The following is an 18,951-nucleotide window of genomic DNA, read 5'->3' as shown; positions in this document are numbered from 1 at the left end:
GTCTCACTTTCTACAATGTTTTTCAGCTCCAGGTAAAGAGTTTAAGGATATTAATAGAAGCAAAACACACAAAAAAAGAATCTTCAGTGTTTTTATTAGTTGATAATAAGACAAATTATACCCTCTGAATTCTGTAAAAGAATTGAAGTTTTGTTTAAATGATGCTGCATATTGTACACATTTAACCGGTCTCTGTATTTCAGATGGAAAGATAAATTCCCAAGTATGCAAGAAAAAAAGGAAGTTTTAGGTATTCTTAGAGCAAATCACCTGGATGCACTGTCTTTTATAAATTCTCCCTAGAAAAATTTTACTGTAAACAAATCTTGCTATTCTTTCTTAAACGGAGAGGAAAAATCTTCTGTATTATCACCGGGATATAATGGCAGCAGTTAGAAGTATTGCATCTCATGCAAACTACTAATCATCTGAATTTAAACTTGGATAGTTGCTAATGTGTAAGATGTAAGTAGCTCATTTCTCTAGTATCAGAAATCCTGACATTTTGCTTATATAAATCAGTCCTTCATTCCCTGGATAGCCAGCATCCCTATGGGAATTTACATGAATTCACATATTTCTGTTCAGTTCTTTTTATTCCATATATTAAAGTATTTGTCAAACTAGGTAAGATATTTAGTCTATTTAAGAAGTTTATTGAAGACTACATTAGTTATGTGTGCATGTCATACCCTCAGGATACTTGACAATGAAGGTTTCAAAAGAATAGTTTGATATTAGGATAGGCTCCAGAATCACTGGAGCACTGAGGTAAATTCCTTGCATCTTCCCCTTAGTGGGCACACTGCAACCAATTATTACTCCTGTTGACTGAACTACAACATATTTCTGGGCTGCAACAAATTCTATGTATCTCCTGCAAGAAGTCTCTTCTCTGTGGTGACCAAGGACAGGACCCAGGGAATGGTCTGAAGCTGTGTCAGGGGAGGTTTAGGGTGGATTTCAGGTAAAGTTTCTTCCTCCAGAGGGTGGTTGGGCACTGGAACATCTCCCCAGGGAAGTGGTCACAGCACCAAGCTTGACAGAGCTCAAGAGCCTTTGGACAATGCTCTCAGGGACAAGGTGTAACTCTTGGGAATGGTGCTGTGAAGGAATGGGAGTTGGATTTAATGATTCTTGGGGGTCCCTTCCAACTCAGAATATTCTGGGATGCCCTGAAAAATAGTCCACTGCCTCTAAGCCTCAGCTTCCTCCTGAGCTAAGGAATTTTCCATCTTCTCTGTGGAGTCCTTGCTTAGCAAAATTTCTCTAATGACATTCTAAACTTCCAAAATGTTACTCCTGCTGAGCAACCTGTTAAAGAGAACTTGGCCTTTGTCCCACACAATTCCCCTTCACTCAAGTTTTCTGTATTCATGACTAAACAAAATGAACAAAATGGCACCCTGCTCCTCTGTTGACCCTTTTCGTCAGGAAATATCAAGCACTAACCACGAAAAAAAAAACCAGATTAGCTTGACACAGATATTTAGAATTAAAGGCAGGAAAACAACTTAGGTCATTAATCTGGAGCATTTTTTTGTATACCAAATATATTTTGCATATACAGTCCACCAATTACTCTGTGACTAAGAATAATTTCTGCTTTATCTCAATTTTATTCAAGCATATTCAATCCTGAGATTAAAATACCTAGAGATGGAGAATTCAATGCTTTCTCTGCAGTTATCCCAGTTCATTCCAGTGTTTAAGCAATCTTGTTGATGGAAATGTACTTTATTTCCAATCCATCTAAACTGAATTGGCTCTTACTAAGATTTCTCAACTAGATTAAAGAGCTCTTTAGTTCTCACTAGTTTCTCCCTGTGGAGATACACTGTCATCAAGAACCCTGTCTTCTTTTCTTTTTAATAAGCTGAAACAGCCTGAGCACTCTAAGATATTTATTGCAAGACATTTTCTCTTGTCCTATAATCCTATGTGTCTCCCCTCTTCACACCCTCCAAATGTCAAGCGCTATTTAAAAACGGTGATATGAGAATTATACAAAATATTACAAAATCCACCACTGCATCCAGACATTAGCTATTTTTTTTTTTCTCCACAGAACCAGACTGACACAGAAGGGAGTTATTTATCTATTCCACATATAGACACACTCTCACACACACACACACACATACACACACACACACACACAATATATGTATGTACATAGACACATATATATACACATATCACTAGCATATATTTTGAACTCCAAGTTTTACCTTCATTTTTATTGTGGTAAATTTCCTTTCAAGAACTTCAGTTTTCATCGAAGAACATCCTGCTCTGGTCTATATGTGGGAAACTAGTGTAATTATTATAAGCAAATTCTGTTTCTGTTAAGTTTCATGACATTTATACAATTAGTGGTAGATACACTCATCATCTCTCTGTAATTACACTGTTTTTTTTCTTGATTTGGCAATTAAAATCCTATATTTTTTTCTTGCATTTTGAAAAGAAATGATTAAAATCTGCTCTTGGCACTTTATACTGTATGCCTGTATTTTCTGATTTCTAGTTTTTCTGCACTGATTTTTTCATAACTTATATGTTCTTAGATCATTTTTAAATTGTTTTTGTGGGTTTGTGCTTGAGGAAATTATTTATTTGGTTAGAATCCTCTGTGCAAGCATTTCTCCTTTCTGGGAATGCACAACCTAAGTAGTTCTATACTCAATTTTATATTATACCTTCGATTTTAAAGATCTTGATCTCCTCACCATCTTGATTTTTAATAACTATTCGGCCAAGTTAACTAATAAATTATAATAACGTTTTACTTTTGTAATCAAGACTGTTAAATGCTACTAATTTTTTGTTCATCTTTCTTTTTATGTAAAGTCATTACATGAATCAATTTTATCTTTGAGAACCAATGTTTCACTGATGGTCTCAAACCATGAGGTCATGAATTTGCTTTGGCTTAGTAATTATTTGGTAAAGAAACCTCGCAACTACTAACTCTGGAAATGACTGTCCCCTACTTTTACTAGCAATATTTACCTATTACATTTTTTGCATCTTCAAATCTTCCATAATGACAATCCCTCGTAAAATCTCTCACTTCTACAACTTGAAAGACAAGAGAATTAATTTAAAAGTCTAGTTCTACAGGTCTCCAAAAGACACTTTTCACTATTTTAATATTCTTACACTTTCATTTATCAGAATTTCTTTGCTAAGTGCTAATTCTTATTATTTACCTGACTGCCGCTCCATTTACCATTACTACTTTTCAGTTTCTTCCTTTAATGAATGAGCCATATGATCTCCTACTTGTGGAAGATATTCACAAAAATCAACTTGTTGCTATCTGTATAAAATCCTGTTTCACACATTAAATAAAGACTTCTCCAGTTAGCTGCTCTGTCTTAACCTGAGTACACAAGTAATTACATATCACTATGATATTTCTTGTCCCTTGCATTTTCCTGTGCTCTAGCATGCTTCTCTCGGTCCTTCTTACTTAGAGTATCATTTCAAATTCAGACTGTTCGTCTTTTTTTCCCTAGGGTATGTAATTAACTCAGTTGGGGGCACATTAAAAATACTGTTAGTGTTAAGTAACCAGCCAAGGCAATTCTCCATGGCTGGTATTTCTCATGAATGCCCTGACAATCTTTCTATCTTTGACAGACTTTAGATTGTTCAATTTATTAGAACCGGGTTTTGTTTGGGTTTGGTTTTTTTAATAAACTCTCCTTTTTATGCTAGAGGACACCCATATTATAGACAAGCAAAAAAACTCAGAGATTCTCTTACCCCAGAGATTCTCTGATAATTAATATCAAGTTAAGTAATATATATATAGCTATTATCAAGATAAATAGAATATATATTAACAAAATGGTAACTGAAATATTCTTAGTACTGAAAACTGTAAAATTAGCCTCTAGAGGCATATTCTTTGGAGTTCGTCTGTTTATATTTTACATAATCCACCAGAGGGAGTTCTAAGAATGAAATAGAAATATTGACATGAACTCTTGGAAAAAAAGAATTTAAATACCCAACTGCCATGACTTACAATTTCTGTTGAGCATTAAATTTTCAATCAAGCCTATGACAAGTAATGAGAGTTCAGTAACTATGAATTCATATAGTCTTCCAAAACAATGACTTAGGAGAGAATGAAATGCAGCTTTTATATTAAGTCATGTTATTCATATTAAGTCTAATCTTCAGTGGCTTGAGTATTTTTGAGTAATTATTGAAGTAAATTATATTTAACCTTCAGTCAACTGTCAGTCTTTTATTATGGGCATTTCATCCATACAGAATATCATTTTAAGTCCTCTTTTTTAACAACATCAGTGTTAAGTAATAGATTTTCCAACTTTTCCATCCCATAGAAACACCTCAAGGAATATTCACACAATTCTCTACACCTTGCTCTCACCAATATTTCCATTATGGAGGACACTTGGATTATACCATATTATTATATGCTCAACCCTGTAAAACACACTGGCTAAACAGGTTAACATCAGGTATGATGTTAATATGGCACCATTCTGAAAATAAATAATTCCAGGGGTTGCAATCAAAGAAACAATATAAGGAGAGTCATGAAGGATTATGCAATACCCTTAAAAAAAGTTGAAACAATCTTAATAGGGTGATTCTAGAAGTGTATGTGTTTGCCAGCTGGTATAAACAAGCATTAGCTTTAATGACTCTAATGACATTATGTCAGTTTAAATTACATTATTTTTTGCTACTCATAATACTTTTTAAAGTACTAGATGTGATAATGATCCCAAAATCAAGTAAGGCTATTTACTTCTAAGAAGCAACTGATTCATCTTCTTTTGAAGCATGCTTTAATTTTTGAAGCAATCTAGAAGCAGTCATGTTCAGATAGGCTTTTGGAACTGCAATTCCAAAAGATTAGAAGTTATTTAAAGGAATCATTCAAACAAAGAGTTTTTTTTTTCTTCTTCCCATCTTTCTTCCCTTATTTCCTTTAATTTTTGAGCCATTCATCTTATTCTATGTAACAGTTGCTCTTTGCTGTTAGGCTACAAGTACACTGGATGTCACAAAAGTGGGGGTACATACAAGGGGGATCATAAAGCAGTAAGACAAGCCTGATCATGAGAAAAGAAAAAGAATCTCCAGATTCCAAATCTGGAGGATCAGCTATAATTGTTAATTGAAAAAAGTCTTCTCTACCTAGGAGAATGTTGAATTGATAGAAGTTTCCCATTCCCTAGAAAATTTCAACACTTGCAACAATAATTGCTGCTTTCATTCCATGTCAGCATTGGTACATTTTCAGAAAATTTGGGAAACATTTTTATGAGTTTTGCATTTATACTGAAAGTAACATTGATAACACAGGGATGGTTTTGCTGTTGATGAGAACTGCTTACACAATACCAAGGCCTTCATAATTAAAATTACATTACATTGAACCTGACAACCATAATTATATATAATATACCTTACGTGTTATATATGTACATAAATACATATTTATATAATATATATACATATGAATGACCAGCATACCTGATCAGTGAAGCTAATTATGACCATTGTGATAATCCTTTTGAATTTCTCAATATTTACTTCCTTTCCAGCTTAATTTCTAAGGTTTTCATTATGTGTTCTCCGTGTGGAACAGAATTACTACTGACAAGCATTAAGGGTGTGACCAAGAGGTGGAACCCATCATGGTTGGAAAGAGAGTAAAGCATGGAAATCAAAGAGGAGGGAAGGAGGAAGGAAAGAAGGAAGGAAAGCAAAAAACAAGCACAGAGGACATGAAGTCAGGAAAGTGGGAAGAGAAAGAGGGAGGAGAGGAAACAGACATAGGGAAGGTGGAAGGAGGCAGGAGAGGGAGTAGAAGGAACAGAGGAAGGAAGGAGAGGAGACAGACACAGGGAAAGTGAAAGAAATTAATGATATTTTGAAAGACAGGGAGAGGCAAAAAAGGAAATTATGTAATTCCTTACATGCAGCTTTATTTCCAGGCCTAGCCTCCTGCATTTTACATGTTGGTCGTATAGAAATCACAACTTATTGTTGCTGTATAGTTTTGTTGTTTCTTTTTCAGAACAGGTTGTGAGAAAAAAGCAGATCCAATGAGTCTGATGAGCTTTTCTATAAAGATTTAATTGAACTTTTTTTTTATTTTTAGATAAAAGTAGAAAAAATATTCAGTTTTGAATATATATATATATATATATATTTATATATATAGGGTTCTTTTTTAGCTATCATGCATTACAATGTCTTTAAAACCTCTAAGTCTAAATGAATTACAAAAATGTAATAGTTTTTAAGTTATATGCTTCCATTAAGGAAAAAAAAAAGTATTTCTGGTAAGACTGTTTTCTAATCAATATGAGATGATCTGGTATTTTTTGGTGCCAAGAAAAAATTCCCCATGAACAGTTGTTGAGAAGGAGGGGGAAGGGAGAAAGACAGTGTGATTCTGCAAAGTTCTATTTAATATTGAACCAAAGCAGCGGGTAAGCTGTGTCAGGAAAAACTTCACACTCCCACACACACGGCCCACACGCAGTTCCAGCTACCAAAGCCGGCCCTAAATGTGAGTTGACACAGTGGAGCCTGGGGAAATGCAATAATTTCTGCAGCTCAGTGATGGATGCCTGCATAACAATGTGCCCCTTCCCCTGCCCTTCTGGTCCCAATCCCTGTTACTGAGGAGGTGCCACCCAGGCCACAAATAAAATCAGTCCATGATGATATGATGTAACTTTCTGGCAGCTTCAGGTTTTGCTTTTCTCTTGCTTGCTGACCCACAGCCTGTACCAAGGCTTATCATACTCTGTCTCTGTTAGAGTGAGTTGTATTGTCATTGTACTGTCAGCTACAGCTCATTGTATCCAGTCACCCAAGTCTTTATTAAGGCAAGGTTGTGATGTTTCCACAACAGAAAAAACTTTCTGAAAGTTTGCAATACCACAAGAAGTTTTCTGAATGTGAATAAAATGAAAGATTTTATGGAACAGCATATAAAAAGTCTTAGGATAGAATAACCTGCCAATAAAGTGGAAAGACCAAAGTCTTGTCTATTAATAAGATTTTTTTCTTTAAATATCAATGGTGTTAAGTGAGAACATACACTCTTTTGTTCCCCTGCCTCGAGTCTAGGAAGAAATACTTGCAGGTGATGTTTTTCTCTCTCAGTATCTCTGTATTAAGATTCTCTGACATCTGTCATCATTGTATTCAAGGGTTCCTGTATATTGACAGAACGCTGTAAAACCTGATTTTCTTATACTGCTTTAGGGAAGACCAGGGCTAACCTCTACTCTGAAGTGTTATCTTTTTTTCCCCCCAGTAGTGGAAGTACCAAAAACCATACCATTCTTTGAGATTTCATTGACTTTATTTTTGTATGACTGCAAATTCTTAGTCAACAGACAAATGAGAAGTCTGCCCTGCATTCTACTGAACGCATTATTGTCAGGTAAGATCAGACTGAATATTTTCAAGCCACTTTAATGATAAAGCTAAGCTACTGATGATTTCAGAAAGCCAGGCAATCAACAGGGAAAAGAATCTTGGTGATGGAGTTTCTACAGAGTAAAATTTCTACTGGTCATATATTGTCCTCTTTGTTTCGACCATAGTCCAAAGACTAAGATTCTCTTTTCTATCATGTTTAATTCCTATATCTTTCGTTCTTTTGTTTTTCCTGCCAGAGTTCCCCATACTAGGATCAATTCAATCACCCCGTCCGATGTTAGCCCTTTTTCACCTCCCACCAGCTACATATTCCAGTTAGACTATATTCTTAGTTGTCTGAGATGCCCACAGAAAGCAATAGTGAGTCTTCTTTCTGCCTTAAAGGACCACTTCTCAATGTTAAAGTGTTGGGAACAGCAGAGAGAAAATGCACTTAAAGCTTATGTCATGATTTCTTGGTATCCCTGAAATGGAAATTCAATACACACTACATTTTCAGAGAATTTAGACATCAACTAATTTTCTACACACATAGTCTAACTCATGTAGGGCTTTTATTTACCCACTCTTGAATACTTTCATGAAAAAAAAGAAAGAATGCTTATCCATAGTACTGGGACACATCCTTTAACTTTTCCAAAGACATGCAAAAATGCCAGGTATTTGATTTTACACTGCTATGCAGACTCAAAGGTTTGAATTTACAGCTACAAAATTCAGCTACTTTGTTTCTCATCTTCATTTTTTTCCATGAATGGTAAGAAAAAATTTCAAGATTCACTGTCCTTGGTGTGCTCTTTTAGTTTGATGTTTGCAATTCTGTACATATGGAAACAGATTCATGCTGATTTTAGGCACTCACCAATGCTTGTTAGGTTAATTCTGCTTGTCCTGAGAAGCAGAACCTATACCTCTAAGAGCAGTAGTTTATTGCTGCCTACAGTTCAGTCAGATAAAGCAGGATTTATAAATTGATATATTCTTCACTTGAGAGATTGAGATGTAGATCTGCTGACCTCACAGACAGTTACCATACGAAGAAGAGACCTATCAGAGTACCCTTAGTATGCAAATGTATGCCCAAAGCATAGAAGGTATTAGTTCAATGGGATATTAACATTGCTGCTGAATATTCAGTTTTTTGGAACTAGAATAAACTCGAAAAACAAATTAAAGCTATAGGAATAGTTGATACATGTGTATAATGTAAAAATGTTATTTAGCTGAGAACACTGCTTTTCAGAGCAGCCCTCTCTAGGAATAATATAGAATTCTGCCATACTAACCTTTTTAATATGGAATCTAGGCAACCAAATTGAAGTTCCTGGTGATTGTGACACCATCAAATTATGGTTAAAGCACCATAGACTATTTCCTTAACTATTTTCCTGTAGATTTCACAGTATTTTTCTACCAGCAGTTGTCTTTTCTACTTTCTTTAATTATCTTGCTGTCCATATGCTACTTCTTGAAATGCTCTTACCTTCCTCTTCTCCAACTGTGTCTTGATGGAGTGGTACTGTAACGTGCTATGTCACAGCTATGTACTAAGGAGAACTTAAAATGAAAGCAGCACACTGTGCTAAGTGCTGATTGTTGCTTTCAAACCAGAATCTTTAAAATACTGAAAGTGAGAAAGGTGATCTATAAAGAACAATTTCTTCTCAAAAAATAAAAGAAAAAAGAAATTTGGAGTAGGAGTCATAATAATAGCAATAACAGTTTATATTAAAAAAAAGCTACTGAAATATTTTAAGAAATTCATTCTATCAAGAGAAATAAAAGATCAAATATTGTGGTTCAATTTAAAGTGTCAAGGATTCTGTCACTCTTGCTCATGTTTGCACTGCTGCAATTGCTTATTTTTGTGTATCACTAGTGTGGCTTTAAAGGGGCAAAATTGAGAAAATTCTGAACCTAAAAAAACATCAGTCAAGCATAACTGATACTGGATTGTAAGTTCCAAAATGTTTTTCATTTTGTATCTCTGTAATATTCTTTATTTGAATTATTGTGTCTTTGGAGCATTTTCAACTTAATTTTTCTTGTCCAAGGGATGCTAGAGAGAGGAAGGATATTATAAAAAAAACCTTTAAAAAGAGTATCAGAAAAAACAGCTTTAAACATCAGAATTTACCTAGTCAAGTGAAGGGATCTGTTTTCTTTAAAATTAGCATTCTATGTAGATCAAGGAAGCATTTTAAACAGAGATATAATTAAACTTTTACTCCAAGCTAGTACTCTGAGCATAAGAAACAGAAAATTGCAGAATGTTTTAAAATATCAGTGTGTTACTGCTAACTTGTTGCTAACATGCTACCAATAGTTTACTGCTAATAAAAGTCCCATCTGTTGCACATTGCTTGATAAGTAAAATTAAAAAAAAAAAAAAATCTGAACTTTTGTTTCATGTCATCCCTGGGTACATAGCTCAGATCTACCACTAAAAACATACAGGAAATATATTTAATAGCCTTACAGAATCATTTTTCTTCAAAGTGACCTCATGTAGTCACAGCTCCTGCCCAGTACATGTCTTAACTAGGTCATGTTCCTTAGCAACATTTTCAGTCATGTCTTGAATACCTCCAAACACAGATCCCAAAAATTCCAGTGATTGTAACTTTCCTAGTATTTAATTACTCCCAGTGTTATAAAACAATAATCTTAATATCCAATTAGGATTTTCTATATCCTAATTTATGTCTGTTGCCTATTAATCTGCACCCTCAACAACAGTCTGTACCCTTGTCTGTATCCCCCCAGTCGTGTAGATGCAGAGAGCAGTAAGACACCCTCAGTACAGCAGGTTCATCAAGCCCAGCTTCCTCAGAATTCCAGCATCCAACCAGCACAGTGATCTCCCCTGGACTCACCCCATTGTATCCATGTCTCTCTTGTACTGAGGAATACAAAAGGAGACACAACACTTTGTATTTGGTCTCATGGGTGCCAAATAGGGAAGGATCACCTTCTTCAGCTTTCTCACTCTCACTGATACACCCCAGGATGCTGATGGCCTTCTTGCAGAAAGGGTACTTGCTGGTTTACTCTCAGCTTGGTGTCCTGTTCTGCAGAGCTGTTTCCTAGACAGTTGCTCCCCAGCCTGTAGCAGTGCATGGGGTTGTTTGTCCCTAGATGGCAGGACTTTGCATTTCCCTTTGCTGAACTTTGGGACCACGCCTTTTTAATACCTTTATTGGTGATCTGGATGAGGAAATCAAGTGCATCCTGAGCATGTTTGCAGTAAACAAAATGTTGGGCAGGAGTGTCATCTGCTGAAGGACAGAAAAGCTCTGTAGAGGGATTGGAAAGGCTGGATTAATGGGCCAAGGCCAGTGGTGTGAAGCTCAACATGACAAAATGCAGGTGCTGCACTTGTTCTCATCAGCCCCATGCAACACTGCAGGCCTGGGGATGAGTGGCCATAAAGCAAAAAAGCTAGTGAAGTGTCTGGAACACAAATCCTCTTAGGGTAACTGGGGTTACTGGGGTGGTGAAAAAAAGGTTCAGGAGAGATTTTATCGCTCTCCGCACCTAGTTGAATGGAGCTTGTGTTGGAGTTTGGCATCTTTTCCCGGGCAACTAGAGACAGGACAAGTTGAGGGAAACTGCCTCAAGTCACACGAAGGTAGGGTCTGGAAAAATTGCTTCACTGAAAGAGTGTTGAAACATTGGAACAGGTTCTCCAATGAACTGGTGAAATGACTATCCCTGGAGATATTAAAAAAAATAAGTAGAAGTGGCACTTTGAGATGGTTTAGTGGGTATGGTTGTATTTCTTCGAAGGCAGGACTTCATCTTGCAGGTCATTTCCAACCTTAATGATTCTATGACTTCAGCCCATTGCTTCAGCATGCCCTCTAAATAGCAGCCTTGTTCTCAAACATATCAATCACCTCCTCCTGCCAGTTTGATGACACCTGCAGACTTGCTGAGAGAGAACTCCATCCTATCAGCTAATAATTACCGAAGTTTCTAGACAGTGTTGGACCCCAAAATTATTCTTGAGGTACTTCACTATTTGCTGGTCACCATCTGGACTTTTTACTACACATCACAGATCTCTGGGCCTCTCTGTCCAGTCAGATTTCCATCCGTCTCATACGTCACCAATGTGGTGGTGAAAAGGTCAAAGTGATCAAAACAAAGTACAATTTGAAATTAAAAAAATCAGTTATCTGATCAGCATCTATTCAGCAGCATGTGGTCAGCTATGTTATGTGGAGAGATGGAATGTAAGAAAATAGTGCAGAAGGTAGTCTCACACCTGAGGAGCTGCAGCTGTACTAATCACCAAAGATTAGGAACAGGCCTGCCCTTAATAAGCCACAGCTGTATCCAATAAGAAGAGTGCCACAAAAGAGTGGGTTAGCTGGTTGAGAAGAGAGCAGTTTGGTGGGTGTGCTGTGAAGAGAGGTTGTTGGCTGTGAAGAAGAAGGAGTCAGTGCTGTGAGGATCTGCCCATGGAAAATCACTGAGAAGGTATGGGAGCTTTGCAATGACAACAATGTTAAACAGTAGAAAGAAACCTTATAACCATATACATCTGGGATGTTAATCAGTAGGGGCAGGGTTCAGCCAGGACAGGGTTAGTTGTTTCAGCAGCCAAGAGGAGGGGTAGCAAGGACCTGAAGATTATTCTATACCACCTCATACCCTTTTCCAGGGACTTGGGAAAAGCTCCCTTCCAGGTCAGCTGATGTGGTAGATTAAGCAGTTGAGTATTTTTGTGGGGTTTCTCCATGGTGAACATGTGAATCATTTGCCTCCTCCTTGAACACTTTGTCATTTGTGTACTGTTGCTGCTACTGTTCCTTTTCCTATCTCACTGCTGTGTCCCATAAATTGTTCTTATCTCAACCTATGATCTTTACCTGTTGTGCCTCCAGCTCTCCTCCCCAGTCCTGCTGCAGGGGGAGAGAAAAGGGGGAGGGAGTGAGCAGTGTATGGTTTGGAGTGATTTAGTGGGAACGCTAAATTGAGGAATACTACTCCTTACCATGACTCTAAAGAACTATTAAATTGAAATTACAATACTAGAGAGTTTTCTTGCCTCACTTGTTATCCGAATTTAGTTAAAGCTATACTAAAACTAATACTGAAATAAACACCTGATGTCTGAATGTATAACTAAAACTCATGAACAACTGTTATGACCACTTATCAATATATCAATAATAATTTCCTTAATTTGAATATGGAGTAACATCACAATATTTCAATATACTTCAGGATAAAGTGTTGTAAATGAAAAGGAAAGGTTTTATGTATCACTCCTCCCCTACTCTAGCCCAACAGGTTTTTTTTCACCTGTTGTGAAATTTTGTAACCTAGATAATAACCATAACTAATAAAATGATCACTGAAGCTCTTTGCCATAAAAGATCATTAAAAATTTGCATAAGGCATACACTTCAACTAAATGAAATGGCTTCTCCATCTGCAGTACAATCAGAATTTCAGAAAATGAAAGAGCCCATATTGAGTCAGCACATGTCACTGAGATACTTGTGTGCTCATAATTAAGACTGAATAATGTTTTGTTGTGCTGGGACTAATGACCCTTGCAGTGCAAAGCACAGAACTGCATCTCTGAGAAGCTAAACGCCTCTTACCACTTCATTCAAAGGCACTTGCAGACATTCTGCATCTCCCAGGCTTGAAACTGTAACATATGTTAGGGTCCTTTATATTGCTAACATTATGAGTGGGTTACAGACACATCAATCACTTTATTCATTCATGTTCTTCTGGTCAAGGAATTTTCATTTATGGCCATTCTTCTGCTCAGTGCATCAAAGAAATTTGAAGATATTACAAGTTTTTGTTTACCAATTCATTTCAAAATATGGTGAAATAAAAATAGGGAAGAAACTCTATCATTTCAGCTCTTATACTGCAGTTTCAAGATGCAAAATGATCACTGAGGTTTAAGTGAAGTTTCCAAAGAGATGAAGCACTGAAAGATTAAATAGCTATATCTATGAGGTATTTCAATTTTCTGTTTGAAGCAATCGGGTTTAAGTAAAATGGCACGATAATAAGATGAAGAATCTGATACTATATCTTGGAGGGTAACACTCTCAGTTTCTAAACATTACCTGTACATTGTAACCCAAGCAGAACCATGGCCTTTAATGGGAGAAAGAAAGCATTTGTATTCAAAACCATATCAAGCATGAGTATTTTTAAAAATTATTTTCCAGGCTTTAAAACCAAACTGCAATTATCTTTTTAAGGAAAAATATTACATACTTTTCCTCTTTTAATATTTACCAATGCATCAAAGTAGTTGTTGTAAGAAGGGCTAATGGTAAATTAAAGCCACAGAGTCTATAATCTAGTATGGTCTATTACAAACCTTCACCAATCAACACACAATGGTTCAAATTAGAGAATATTGGAAAACATTTTCTACTCTGAAAATAATTGCATCCCAATGAGGTGGCCAGCACAATTTCAAATTGCACTTAAGTTAAAGAGACAGATAAGTCCATACAGCATGACTGAAATTTCTGACAAGTATGACAAGCTGATAAATTGCAGACTTTAGAGGTTAGCTTCCCTATATATGAAGCCCCTTATAACTAGACTGAAGAGTTGTCACTAAAAATGCTTGCTTGAAGAAATAATTTGCTTCAGCTTATTAATAGGTTTCATTTTGCTGCTTTATGGGTTTTTTTTAAAGACATCACATGTGCATTTCATTCTACAATCATCTTACTTAACTCTGGCAATAAACTAGGCATTTAAACTTATCAGACATATGGTTCTGCAGATTGAAAGCTTTCAGAAACTGGCAAGCTAGTAACAATCCAGATTGCAATTAAGAAGTACAGAAATCTTAAAATCAAGAGACATGGAAATTTGTGCTGCCATTTAAATTAGCAGATCCATTAAAATAATTAAAAAGATAAAATATCACACCATAAAACACTGGTAGGGCATCTTCATACCTCAGAAATAAAACAAACTACATTAAATCTGATGTGCCTAAAAAAGAAACCAATGGCAATTCACATTTTTTCTCTTATTAGCTTCTTCCTCGTGAAGCTTTCATTTCAAATGTTGCCATCCAAGCTCCATTTCTAAAAAGTACAGGAACACAAACACAGAAATCTCCAATGTTCATTGTTTACCAAATTTTTATGAAATCTACCTTCCTCTTTTCTTCCGGCAATCGCATATTTTTCTATATGGCAAATGTATTTTCTAGGATTTTTCAAATGTTATCTGGTTTCCTTCACTGCTTTTCTTATCTTCATTTCCTCACTTTCTCCCCCCTTCTATGATCACATTTGCTCTTCCTTGCTTAGATTTTGCATTTCTAATTAATAATTTTATATTTGACACTTAAGGCTAAGTATCCCAGTAAACACCAGGGATATTATAACTCTACTTGTGGAAAGGTATACATAAATTTAGAGTTAACAAATTTTATTTACAGTAGATAGGACATACCTGCAAGCCTTATGCAAATAAAACTTTGTATTCTTTGTTTCCACAGATTTCATGGTTAGGGAAATATAAGTTATTCAATGTGACAGAAAACATGTCTGAAATTGTATATCTCCTGTCAACAGGATTCTTAAATTAATTGGTCTGCTCTTCAGGAGCTTTTTCTTCTTCAGTATAAAGAAGTTTATGAGCTCAAATGTCTTGCCCTCATAAGATGTTATGTGAAAGCACAAAGTGACTTGTATAACAACAGTGTAATTTAGAACTTATATCAAGTCTGAGACTAGGCAAGCAGATTTCTTTGAAAAATGAAGACTAAAACATTTATGGAGACTCAATGAAACAAAATATTTCTTGAAAATATATTGATTTTCATTAGAATGCTATTGTGAAGACAATTGTGATTTTCTACTCAAAAGTAATTGGTGAAGAAAATCTGTCTAACATTTGCCAGGTATAATGCAGGCAAAGAGCTGTTGTTTTATTACTTGATTTTTCAAATGAATAAATAAATATTTAATTTCAAGTATGTAATAAACTAAGAAGCAAAATTATTCAAATATTAAACTTTCACATCTCAAAATTATTACACAATCATATAAGCCATGCCTATAAATCTATTTTTGCAAGATTATTTGAAAAACTTTGTCTTGCTCCTCATTCCTACATCAGTATAGAATTATTGTTTCTTTGAGGTTTTGATCTCAAGCAAACAATTGCACATGATTCCAGAGTTAAGGGAGCATTTTTACTTCCCATTCATAACAATCTTTTGCAATAACGCTACAGAAGATTCACAGAGCAAGAATTTGAGATACACTGCTTTAAACTCTTAAAAAAAGCACCTCAAAAAGCTTTACAGAAAGGACCTCGAAGTTCTCTGCAAAGCAAGAGAACTATTTTTTAAGGAAACAGTGAATTTTCCATCCTTTTTTTAGCCAGCACTTCCCCTCATGTCCTCTGCATAAAACTGGAGGAGTTTGTTAACAAACTCCCTCTTGCCCTACTTTATGTTTGCCCTCATCACAGTCTATACTACTGTCCTGAGGTCTGAAAAGAAAAATAATGCTTTCTGTCACCTCAGAGACTATGCATCTGCTCCTTGCCTGTGCTCCTCCCTTTCCTCCCCTTTCTTCATATTCCCAGGTCTCCGGTGTTCCTTTCTCGCACTCCTCAGGATACCTTGAGCTGTTTAAGTTTTCCCTGGCCGTGTACCCATGTAGAGGAACGAATCCCTTTTCTCTTATGTAGATTCCCTTTGACTGAAAGTGCTGTAGTGAAGACAGGCAATAAGGCTATTCCCCACTCACAACTGGTCTCCCACACATGTTAACACAAAACAGTAAGTCAAAGAGATGTGAGCTGACTCACACCAAAACAAAGTAACACAACGCCTGTGAAAATATCACTCACTATGAAGCTTATCTTTTTGGGGTTATATTTTCATTGGGTCAGAAAAAAATACTGTCGTTTCATGGCGATTATCTGTTTTTCTTGCAAAGAGAAAGCATAACTTGTGCATACTTGCAAATCCCTTGAAAACAAATCAGAGCTTGCTTATTAATTACAACTGACTTCCTTTATGATCTGCCTTTTTTTTTGGTGATTTCTCCATTACGCATAATTGAGATTTCAGATCTCAGCATTAAAAGAATAATAAATTATATACCCAGTATCTGAGACATGGCACAGATCTTTGTGAATTTTGTGATACATTAGATATGTATTGGTCACAAGTCTTCAATAGAACAATAATGAGTAATTTCTTTCACCCAAAAATATTTCAATAAGTTGTTTTAAAGAATCATAAACAGCTTTAAAAATTTTTAAAATCAATGTTTTTCTCTATTTTTCTAATGTTCATACAATAAAACAAACTGAAAATATAAAAGTAATATATAAATCTAAGAAATATATTGATAAAAAGTTTGGATTTTTTCAAAAGGCATCTGTTCAGTCCAAATACAATTTCATTCAAAAGAAGATCATATGAATTCTGCTCTTGACAGCTTATTTCTCTCTACTGACATACCAAGGTTTACCTGACTGGCTTGGACCTGTAATACAGAGAAATCACAGAACTTGCTCCAGAAGGGCAACATGGGTATAACTACCTGAACTGTAGTGGTAAAAAGCCACAGTTAAACCTGTGAATTGTAATGTGCTATTAGTTACAGAAAAGAGTAAATAAAATAAGGACATAAATGCTGAACAAGAGAAGGAGATTCATTGAAATGTGCTCTATTACTTCAATAATAATTTCAGTAGAGACCTAAAGGGACCATTATTTCTCATAAATTATATATAATCTACTCTTTATGTGAGCTTAATTTCATGAACCAGATGTTTTTAATTTTGTCAAACTGAAAAATCAAATGGCTACCAATATGATTTAGTTTCTGAATAAGTAGCATATTTCTGCTTCATTAATTCTGGTGAAATTTTGACATTAATTCCATACCTGTTCTGTCAGAAGAAACTAGAAAAATATTAAATATTACCAGATGAAATTCCTTATTTCTAGAACTTCCTGTCTTAGTCTACTTCACAGATGACTAAAAGAATGACTAAAATTCTTGACAAAAAACCCCAAACCAAATACCCAACAAAACTTCCCTTCATAGTGTTCCTATGCAGAACAATGGCAATTACAAAGCTTCCCTAAAGCTAAACTAAAGTGATGAAAGAATATTAGAATGATTTACATACACTTTACTATTATCACCTGTATACACAATCATGCATCTAAATAAGTTATACACCGTTCTGACCCAGCAAACAGTGCATCCATCCTAGAAGGTCAAATGCTGTAAGTTCACTGGAGTTCTTAGTAAACTTCACCACTATAAAGGTTTTCACTTATGAAATGAAGTTCCATAGAAATACCGAATATAATACAGAATGATTTCAATCCAAAACCTAACACAGTGTTTTTACTTATAGAGGATATATAGGACTCAGTCTCAAATTTAGATATTCCAAAACTGCCTTACCATGGTGTAGTTGTGAGCCACCTTCATAAGCTCTGTGCACCCTTGTGCATCAGCAAATGCTCGTATTCCCAAACAGTTGGATGGGTGCAAAAGCTTCATTAGAAAATGGCAGCAAACCTCCACTACTTGGGGGAGCTGGAGAAGGCAGGCAGCTGCTAGAAGGTTTTCAATGGTGTCTTCCTTTAATTCCAGGCAGCCTAAAAAAGAAGTATTGATAACAAATGCAAACTTATTTACTTAGTATTTACAAAACATACAGTACCAAATGATGTTTTTTATAAATAATTGCAGCTCTATATAAAACACTCTACAGAAAAAGTAAAGGAAAGAAGGATTAATCTCCCTGACTGAACACCCCAGCGACCTGGAAATTATAGTATTAGAAATATTTCTTTTAAAATTCTATTAATTCAAGTATATAACAGGCATAGAAAGAGAGACTGTGCTGTATCAAATGAAAGAGAAGACTTGGAATATCTCAATATCAACCAGGCAGTGGATGGTTTTTTGTTGGGTTTATTTCCTTTTTCTCGTTGAAATTTGTGATAAAACTTGTGTTATCTTCAGTGGCACAGAGTAAACCTCACAGCCATTTACTTCCTTGAAAAGAATTAAATAACTGCCTAGTATAGTATAAATAAACCCATAAATACCTCTTCAAAACAAGGCTTAACAGTCTTCAAACATTGTGTTGCTTATTTGTAATGTGACTTTAGGATTAATGTTATCTGAGCAACATATGGCAGGCTTCTCATAACACATAGATCCTCTAAAAACATTTATATTGGGGAAAGAGCCATTAATTAATACTTATATTGCACTTAATTCTGTAATTTCACAAGTCATTATCTTTACCTTGCAGACTGACACACTTTTTAATAAATAAAAGGTAAAATAGAATAAAGTAAACTTTAAAAATAATTTATTTTAGGCTGGAATATGTAATTCTTGTTATAATGCTCCCCCCAACCATAATATTAAATTTAATTTTTACATTAGACTCTTACAAATCTCTTACATTAATAAGTTAAATATCTTCAAA

The 18,951-nt window shown here is 35.3% G+C and overlaps 1 protein-coding gene across 2 annotated transcripts in view; it reads right to left on the bottom strand.

Annotated features, from left to right (window-relative positions):
• The window catches only part of KLHL1 (kelch like family member 1), a gene marked incomplete at both ends in the record, with an annotated part of 182,526 nt that overhangs the window by 81,865 nt on the left and 81,710 nt on the right, over nucleotides 1-18,951 (bottom strand). For both annotated transcript variants that reach the window (XM_084223982.1, XM_084223983.1), the window contains one exon: nucleotides 17,910-18,106. In XM_084223982.1, coding sequence (XP_084080108.1) covers nucleotides 17,910-18,106 — 197 coding nt within the window. The remainder of the gene's footprint in view (nucleotides 1-17,909; nucleotides 18,107-18,951) is intronic.

The sequence above is a fragment of the Fringilla coelebs genome, assembly GCF_963513975.1.
Source record: "Fringilla coelebs genome assembly, chromosome: 2".
Lineage (NCBI taxonomy): Eukaryota > Metazoa > Chordata > Aves > Passeriformes > Fringillidae > Fringilla > Fringilla coelebs.
The sequence above is the reverse complement of the archived record's forward strand: the minus strand, read 5'-3'. Positions and strand labels throughout refer to the sequence as shown.